Source organism: Lepidochelys kempii, chromosome 2 (genome assembly GCF_965140265.1).
Source record: "Lepidochelys kempii isolate rLepKem1 chromosome 2, rLepKem1.hap2, whole genome shotgun sequence".
NCBI classification, from domain to species: domain Eukaryota; kingdom Metazoa; phylum Chordata; order Testudines; family Cheloniidae; genus Lepidochelys; species Lepidochelys kempii.
Genome location: NC_133257.1, coordinates 114,183,159 through 114,193,382, shown reverse-complemented (window position 1 = coordinate 114,193,382; position 10,224 = coordinate 114,183,159). Strand labels below are relative to the sequence as shown.

Genomic DNA, 10,224 nt, shown 5'->3' with positions numbered 1-10,224 from the left:
TGGACTTACACTGGTGTAACTTAGGTCAGAATCAGGCCCTGTAACTCTGTAGAGGAGCTAACTGATGATGCAGGTAAATGAACAGGTTCACATGGAAAAAGCACTTGCTTACAAGTCCTGAGATTTTCCTAGCTAAACTATTGTCAAGCTGTGAGATAAGGCCAACAATTTGCAGAACACTGCCTTCCAATTTCTAATACACTACTTGTTTTTAGCTGTTTATTCTGGTGGAGGAGGGCGGGGGGCGGGGTGCTCAGGTTTTTGTAGAGTGGGTTGTCCTCCCTTCCTTTAATGAGCACCAGTTGTACTTTACAAAACGCAGCTTAATCTTTGGAAAAAGAAGTCAAATGATAGGTTTTTTCCCCTCTAATGCACTTACACCTGTATTTTGTGTCTGTACCACACAAACTGGCAGGGTTAAACAATATTAGATAATTGTACCTGTCGTACACTGCACACTGTGCTTTGGGGGAGACAATTAATTGCTGGGCTTTTTGCCTGCAGGTTAAGCAGTGATCCCATCATTTGACTGGGAGCATGCCATTTTCCCTCCCATTCTATACTGCATTCAGCCAAGCAGTGTGAAAGGATTCATGTACAGCTGCGCTGTGTGAGTGGGCGGGCATCTCATTCAGTAATAACTTCTAATTTATACAGCCATGAATATCTACAGCTATAAATAAACAGTTCTGACTGGCTTTGCAAGCCTACTCAAAGTAGAGAGAGAAACATCATCTTGGCTTTTTCAGAGTAGCAGCCGTGTTAGTCTGTATTAACAAAAAGAAAAGGAGGACTTGTGGCACCTTAGAGACTAACAAATTTATTTGAGCATAAGCTTTCATGAGCTACAGCTCACTTCATCGGATGCATTCAGTGGAAAATACAGTGGGGAGATTTATATACATAGAGAACATGAGACAATGGGTGTTACCATACACACTGTAACCAGAGTGATCACTTAAGATGAGCTATTACCAGCAGGAGAGCCGGGGGGGGGAGGAGGGAGAGGGAAACCTTTTGTAGTGATAATCAAGGTGAGCCATTTCCAGCAGTTGACAAGAACGTCTGAGGAACAGTGGGGGGTGGAGGGAAATAAACATGGGGAAATAGTTTTACTTTGTGTAATGACCCATCCACTCCCAGTCTCTACTGAAGCCTAAGTTAATTGTATCCAGTTTGCAAATTAATTCCAATTCAGCAGTCTCTCATTGGAGTCTGTTTTTCAAGTTTTTTTGTTGAAGAATTGCAACTTTTAGGTCTGTAATCGAGTGACCAGAGAGATTGAAGTGTTCTCCGACTGGTTTATGAATGTTATAATTCTTGACCTCTGATTTGTTTCCATTTATTCTTTTACGTAGAGCCTGTCCAGTTTGACCAATGTACATGGCAGAGGGGCATTGCTGGCACATGATGGCATATATCACATTGGTAGATGTGCAGGTGAACGAGCCTCTGATAGTGTGGCTAATGTGATTAGGCCCTATGATGGTGTTCCCTGAATAGATATGTGGACACAGTTGGCAACGGGCTTTGTTGCAAGGATAGGTTCCTGGGTTAGTGGTTCTGTTGTGTGGTGTGTGGTTGCTGGTGAGTATTTGCTTCAGGTTGGGGGGCTGTCTGTAAGCAAAGACTGGCCTGTATCCCAAGATCTGTGAGAATGATGGGTCACTACCAGCACTTCCAGCTATCTTCAAGACACCACTGACTTCCTGAGGAAACTACAGTCCATCGGTGATCTTCCTGAAAACACCATCCTAGCCACTATGGATGTAGAAGCCCTCTACACCAACATTCCACACAAACATGGACTACAAGCCGTCAGGAACAGTATCCCCGATAATGTCACGGCAAACCTGGTGGCTGAACTTTGTGACTTTGTCCTCACCCATAACTATTTCACATTTGGGGACAATGTATACCTTCAAATCAGTGGGACTGCTATGGGTACCCGCACTGCCCCACAGTATGCCAACATTATTATGGCTGACTTAGAACACGCTTCCTCAGCTCTCGTCCCCTAATGCCCTTACTCTACGTGCACTACATTGATGACATCTTCATCATCTGGACCCATGGAAAAGAAGCCCTTGAGGAATTCCACCATGATTTCAACAATTTCCATCCCACCATCAACCTCAGCCTGGACCAGTCCACACAAGAGATCCACTTCCTGGACACTATGGTGCTAATAAGCGATGGTCACATAAGCACCACCCCATACCGGAAACCTACTGACCGCTATACTTACCTACATGCCTCCAGCTTTCATCCAGACCACACCACACGATCCATTGTCTATAGCCAAGCTCTACGATACAACCACATTTGCTCCAACCCCTCAGACAGAGACAAACACCTACAAGATCTCTATCAAGCATTCTTACAACTACAATACCCACCTGCTGAAGTGAAGAAACAGATTGACAGAGCCAGAAGAGTACCCAGAAGTCACCTACTACAGGACAGGCTCAGCAAGGAAAATAACTGAACGCCACTAGCCATCACCTTCAGCCCCCAACTAAAACCTCTCCAATGCATCATCAAGCATCTACAACCTATCCTGAAGGACGACCCATCACTCTCACAGATCTTGGGAGACAGGCCAGTCCTTGCTTACAGACAGCCCCCCAACCTGAAGCAAATACTCACCAGCAACCACACACCACACAACAGAACCACTAACCCAGGAACCTATCCTTGCAACAAAGCCCGTTGCCAACTGTGTCCACATACCTATTCAGGGAACACCATCATAGGGCCTAATCACATCAGCCACACTATCAGAGGCTCGTTCACCTGCACATCTACCAATGTGACATATGCCATCGCGTGCCAGCAATGCCCCTCTGCCATGTACATTGGCCAAACTGGACAGTCTCTACGTAAAAGAATAAATGGAAACAAATCAGAGGTCAAGAATTATAACATTCATAAACCAGTCGGAGAACACTTCAATCTCTCTGGTCACTCGATTACAGACCTAAAAGTTGCAATTCTTCAACAAAAAAACTTGAAAAACAGACTCCAATGAGAGACTGCTGAATTGGAATTAATTTGCAAACTGGATACAATTAACTTAGGCTTCAGTAGAGACTGGGAGTGGATGGGTCATTACACAAAGTAAAACTATTTCCCCATGTTTATTTCCCTCCACCCCCCACTGTTCCTCAGACGTTCTTGTCAACTGCTGGAAATGGCTCACCTTGATTATCACTACAAAAGGTTTCCCTCTCCCTCCTCCCCCCCCCCCGGCTCTCCTGCTGGTAATAGCTCATCTTAAGTGATTACTCTGGTTACAGTGTGTATGGTAACGCCCATTATTTCATGTTCTCTATGTATATAAATCTCCACACTGTATTTTCCACTGAATGTATCCGATGAAGTGAGCGGTAGCTCATGAAAGCTTATGCTCAAAAAAAATGTGTTAGTCTCTAAGGTGTCACATGTACTCCTTTTCATCTTGGCTGTGCTGTTTTAAGATGTTGTGCAAAAGAAACATAAGGCCAGCTCCTCTTTTGGTGTAAATCAGCATAGCTCTATTGCCATTAAGGGAGCAATGTCAGTTTATACCTGTTGACTCTGCTGCATCATGTAATTTTTCTCTTCTTCTTTGGCTGTGTTTGCATCAGAGAGAGACCCAAACCCAAGCCCAGGGGCTGATCACCCTGAGCTATGGGGACAAACTTTTTATCGTCCTGAATTTAACCTTGCAGTGCAGGTCCCATATCTCCCTCATAGAGAACTGAGTAGGGAATGCTATCTTTTCTATAGGATTTTTAAAGCAACCTATAGAATTCTCCTCCACCTTCTGTAGATTTGCACTGAGGTCATGGAAGTAATACTCTGAAGAGAGCCTGACTGCACAGGTGTAGTTGAGGGTATGATCTGCCATGAAGAACCTATGGCTGGTAGTGATGCATGAGAGTGAAAGAACCAGTCTGGACTCTCAGAGCCCAGAGGGAATTTGAGGGACTGGCAGTGAGGAAAATACATCTTCTTGAATACAGAGCCCATATGATATGGAAATCATTGAGACACAATGAATATACAACCTCCTGGTGCCATTTTTACAGAGTCACTTTTCATGAAGAACTTCACTTTAATAGAGAAAGTTTGAGAAAGTAAAATGATTTAGTATTAACTCTACTGGATTCTATTAAACATCAACAAGTGTGCACCAAAACCACCGGGGCCCACCATATGAAACCAGATCAAGTTATCTTCTCTTTAGGAATACTTGGATCCTGTATTTTGTTGAGCGAGCCCCCTGATATTTCTATCGCACATTAGTATCTATTTCACTGTAATATTTTGACACTGAACTTGCAATATATTATTTTGTTACTTTCTATAGCAACTATCCTCAATTTTCTCCTCTTCTTTCTCCCTTAATTAACTGCCCTTTTATCTTCTGCCTGCCTCTCCCTTTAGTTTTTCCATTGATTATCTTTTCCCTTTCTAAATCTCCCTGTTGTTCTCCTGCACTCTCTCCCTCTAATTCAACCAGAGCAAGAGGTGCTACAGTCCCCCCACTAGACTTTGAAGTGAATTGTGCAGGTAATCTGAAAATAGTATGGATGCACAGATCTCCTCTTGGCTCATAGGGATAACATGATATGCAATTTAGTCCTGGCATGTTAAATTCCCAATCCAGAATGTTACCAGGTGCATAACATGTGAGAAGAACAAAATGTGTATGTCCACTTTGTTTTTGTGTCTTATTCCCAGACAGCTAATCCATCCAGGTTTCTCTTTGATGCTTTGGTAAGCAGTAGCAGCACTCAAATGATGCAAACAACACCCTGGTGGATGGAATGTGTTACAGTGCTGAGCTATCGGCATTGCAATGAAGTAGCAGTTACCCCACTGAAGTACTGCCAACTAATTTAAAATTATCTAAATGCATCACTAACAATATAGAGACATTCTTAATTTATGCTGACGATTCAAGTACACTTTCACTCCAGGACCTGTTTTTTGTTTGTTTATTTGGATTTGCAAAGCACCTCTCCAGGTATTAACTCTAGGTATTAACAAAATGTTGAGGCTAATAATAGAAATCAAATATATCAAGCAAGGTTAGTAAACATGTGAATGTAATATAATTTTATGGCAGGCAGCTTTATGTTAAGCAGTGCTTTCAATTAACATACTTTTTGTCAAAGCAATCCTGCAGTCAGTATAATTACTTAGCTTACTTTTGCTTCAAGATTACCTGAAACCAAAAAAGAAAAAGTTTTGAGTTCTTGTTAAAAATTAAGAAGAAAAAGTTATAACATACTAATATTTCAGAATGTTTGCTGTTGCGAAAATGGTGGTTTCATGGTGAAATTTCTGAGCAGACATTCCTAATAAGTCTTCACCAGCCCAATTTATTATCTTTCTAGTTTTGGAAGTCATGACAATGTTAAAATTATTACTCTCCTTTTTATTTTTCCATCTGGACTTCTAGAAAAACATTGGGTGAGCCAAACAAGTACTGAATAAAGAGTGCTTGCTTTCACAGGGCATTTAAAGATGTGGTGTGAGTCCCACAGCAAGATCATGAGGTAATTTATTTGCCAGTTACAAGTTTACCACAGATATATCCTAATGTACATTGTGCAAGGGATGAGAAATCTTGTACACAGATGCATGCATTTCTTTATTCGTAGCAGTTGCTTTGTTTCATAAGCATCCTGTAAAATAATATCATTTAATATTTTCCACCAGTTTCCATGGTTGTGATGACCAAATGGCTTCACCAGAAGACAGAGTACGTTGGAGAAGGAGTTTATCACAGTGATATTTCTTTTCCTCTACTTCATGGCTTCAGAGTTCATGGAGGAAGCACTCCTTTGAAAAGAAAGCTTCATTTGCCCTTCCTCTTGTATTCCAGTATTACTATTGTATCTCCTGTTCAGAAACAGAGGGGAACAAATTGCTAATCAAACGCACAAATAGAAAAGTTCATTTATATGTGAAGCATGTTAGCATAGTGATAAACCAGAATCAGTCCCTGGAGTCTCAGCACCCCTGAAGTTGAGTGGGATTGGGATAGGGGTGAGAGCTGAATTGTGCAGTTTGGACCGATTTTTATTTTCAAGATAGGAGAGAAGACAAACTTGCCTGGGTTGTGCCCAGCACAAGTTAGATTATTAGCCACCGAAGAAGAATTTGAAATGCACCATGGGCCAAGTCCTGGTGCCACTGAAAATAACGAGTGTCATAAGAACAATTTTAAAAAAAGGTTTAAAAAAAGGAAAACAATGGGTGTTCTACCATGGACTTCAGTGGGGAAAGGATCTGTCCCTGTATTAACTGGATAAAAGAATATTTTAAAACAAAGGATTTTGGAGTCCAGACATTATCTTCTCTCCCCTCCATTCTCTGTGTCCCAGCCTGACACTTGCTGTTAGCCAGTTGGCAAATCACTCTGTTTGCCTTCTTGTTGCACTGGATGTCCAGTATCCAGCAATAATTAATGTAGGTCTTGGCAAGCTTTTGCAGCCTACTTAAAGTACGGCTAAAGGCTCTGCACCTTTGCAGATGGAGATGAAGTGAATGCATCACATTATAGTGAGAAAAGAGGAGAAAATGTATACACTTTCTCAGGGCTACTTCACCTGGCATGTCATTAAATCAAACTATCCAATACCATGTGGAAGATTAATGACAGATTTATACTTATTGCCCCTGAAAGAATTAATTGTGTTCCACTAAACGTGTATTGCAAAATGGACAGAAACAAAGAACAATACAATTTAACTCTCATGGGAAAACAGTGAATGTGGAAAAGGGTTGGGTTTTTTTCCCTTTAGAGATGTGAGAGACATTAAGATGGTGGTCTGAACTGGCCAAACCTTCAGAAGCCTCCCCACCCATCTTCCCACTCTTCCTGCCCTTTATCCTTTACTATTAACAATCGTCCTCCTGCTTACTGAGAACATTTTAGAGGACCCTTAGTGGCCGACTGCCCTAACCTCCAAGAACATCCTTTGTGGGGAGGCTCTGAAGCTCTTCCTCCAGCAACAGAACTGGGTTCCACTGCTGGCCCTTTTCAGCTTGCCTGGTAGAATTACACCAGATTGCACAGCATGCAGGAAGCATCCTGACATACAGAAACATTCCTTGCACAATATCCTAGCAGAAGAACCCTCTTAGACTGACCAGTGCAAACGGGTATCTCATGGATAGGAAAAACAGGAGGTACTTGTACTATAGTGGTCATGTACAATTCTCATGGGTAGTCACCTGTCAGGGATGGTATGGGTTTACTTGGCCCAGTCTCAGCACTAGGTGCTGGAGTTGATGACTTCTTGAGGTCTGTTCCACTTCTGTGTTTCTATGATTTTACATGCTGGCTGGTGTGTATTTATATGGTTGGCCTCTGCTGATGGAATCATGCTTGCTTGCTCACTCAAGTGTTTGTGATTATGTCGCCCTCTAGTGGATGGCAAAGAAAGAGGTGATAAGCCCTCTTAACACTGACAGGAGATGAAAATCCTCTAGAGATACAGGTCTGTCTTTCAAGAATAGAAGATCCAGATTCTTGAACCCCAGTGGTCATTTGTGGTTTGACTGACAAATATGAAGCATCTCTAGAGAGAGAGCCACAGACTAGTTACAAAGCAATGGCTGACAGAGGAGACAAAGACAGACTAGGCGTTTGGCTCATGAGTGCTGAGACATTAATAACACCCTTTTAATTCCTGAAACTTGAGTCCTTTCCCCTACCACAGACGTATGGAGCTTGTGGACATAAATAAAGTTATTATTTTACTAATGTAATGAGGATACCTTGCTCATTTACACTTCAAATGTAAAGGGAGCAGAAATGAAGGTATTTCCTAGAAAGAAGAGTCTTTTTTTTTTAAGTCTGAAAACTAAAAGCAGAATCGTAGAAAATCTGGACTGCAATAAAGAAAAGTGGAACTTGGATCTGGCGTGTTAGTTTCTCAGAGAACACAGGCGTTTTATAGTTTATTTAAAATGTGACTTTCTGGTGAGGCCCACCCCTGTATAATGCTAAAATTTATCACTTCCCTCCCTCCAGGGAGGTTCAGATCCTTACAGTTTATCATTGTAGGTACTGCATTCTCGATTCCAGAAGCAGTTCTAAAATGCAGCCACTAGAAAGCTTCAAACTTGCACCCCTAGGTTCCAATACCACTTTTTAAGTGCACTGAGGTATGCCTTGCCACAGTTGCTGTGCTTCCTAATAGTTCACCACATTGTACTAAGGAAGTCTGGCTGAAGAATGCAAACATAGCACCCATAAAATGTGCAGTCCCTAAACTTTTTATAACTGTCTATGAACTAGAGTGCATACCATAAAAACAGTACTACACCAAAAGACGGTTAAGATTATGATCATGTTCCATAAGCTCCGGCATCATAAAATTTATTGGTAGCTTTCTTTTTTTCATGCACAAATCATATTTCAGTTAAAAATTCCACTCAGTTTCTACAGGCATGAATGTGCACTACCAATGGCATGCTGGAAGGCCTTTGATTCTGTAGCTTCAGAGAAACTCCTGCATGTTGAGAAAGAAGGGATTTTAAGCGCTTATAATTTTCTCCAACTCAAATCTGATTTTCACTTGACCAATGGAAGGCACGGTTGCAAGCAAGGGACTACGACTCTACTAAATTTTAAGTTTCAAACACTAATCACTGATGCTTCAAAGCTCTTTAAAACAAAACAAAAAAAGTTGCAAAAATCTTTTTCTAGCAACGTGAGGGTGTTTTTATCTCCCACAAGTATTGCTCAAAAAAAAAAAAAAAACTTTCCCTTTTTCTGTCCAACTGATAATAACCCTGCCACAGATCAGCCAAAATGATATTTGACAAAATTATAAGCATCTGAAAGTGATGGTTTTGAACAAAAATTCATTACCATGCTTAACTATAGGCATTACTGGGTGTTCTGCCTGTAATAAAGACTGCATGAAGGTTTGGTATAGTATAACTGGGTTACAGGAACTCAGGTAGGATCACACAAATAATCTGTACTTAGTAGCCTTGATCCTGGAAATTGTTCTGGGTGGGTAGATGCCTGTCCCCGTGCAGAGCCCCCACCAGTGGGGTTCTGTAAAGCCCAGAGGCCCTCCCACATCCTACAGCTTGCAGGACTGGGAGCAATATTTTCTCTATCAGATTGGACTGTTGGTCCTTTAAATCAATATTCTGCCTTTGGCACTGAATAATACCAGCTACTTCAGAGGAAAATTTAAAAAATTGCTTAATGTACCTCAGCCAATTATTCTGTTGTACATTGTGGGGAAGGGATATCCTTCCTAAGATTTGGTGACTGGCCTACATCTCAAAGTTTGACTTCTGACTACTGGGGACATGAAAAAATTCCTGAATCTGATTCACAATAATCAATGCTTGACGGACTTTCTTGGGAGTTCCAGAGCTTTCACAATCACAGGCCATACGTTGTTTGTGTTTCATTATGAACTGGGCAGGGCATTGCCTGTGAATGTGTGAGAACTTGCTCAAACCATAAGTAGGTGTTACAAGAGTGTTCTTTGCTGGTACATATGTCAATAGTCAGTTAATACATAAGGTGCCAGTAGATGACATGCAAGTTTATGTGGCCTAGTTCTTGGGTTTTGATGAACTAATAAAATTACTTGTTGGTCTGCTTTGCAAATGGTTTCCCTGATGCACAGCGCTGCACAAGTTCTTAACATGGTGTGAGAGTGGAATCTGAACCCACACATCCATATGAAGGCCAGAAAATGTCTTTCCTTGTGCAGCTCTTCACATCAGTTCTTACCAGTGGTGAAATCTTGTGAGGGGAACAGCCAAGTTGTTAGGAGACACAGGCTGGAGTTTGAAAGAAAACAATACATTTATACTGTGACACGCACTTTATTGTGGGGAGGTGGTCCTTTGAGTAGCTTGATGCAGTATAATTACTTCTATGGTGGATCTCCTGTATGTTTTACTATGGTATTGCTGTGCTGTACTATAGTCCAGTAATTCTCAACCAAGGGTACACATACCTCTGGGGGTACGCAGAGGTCTTCAAGGGAGGACATCAACTCATCTAGAGATTTGCCTAGTTTTACAACAGGCTACATAAAAAGCAGTAGCCAAGTCAGTACAAACTCAAATTGCATACAGACCATGACTTGTTTATAATGCTCTATATATTAAACACTGAAATGTAAGTTTAATCTTTATAGTCCAATTGATTTATTTCATAATTATATGGTAAAAAGGAGAAAGTCA

General features: G+C 41.3%; 1 protein-coding gene across 1 annotated transcript in view; it reads right to left on the bottom strand.

Annotated features, from left to right (window-relative positions):
- Positions 1 to 5,035: 5,035 nt before the first annotated feature.
- Positions 5,036 to 10,224, bottom strand: part of ADTRP (androgen dependent TFPI regulating protein) — a 48,007-nt gene continuing 42,818 nt past the window's right edge. Inside the window, exon 6 of the mRNA XM_073329454.1 lies at positions 5,036 to 5,895. Within this exon, the coding sequence (XP_073185555.1) occupies positions 5,852 to 5,895 (44 nt within the window). The 3' untranslated portion in view covers positions 5,036 to 5,851. The remainder of the gene's footprint in view (positions 5,896 to 10,224) is intronic.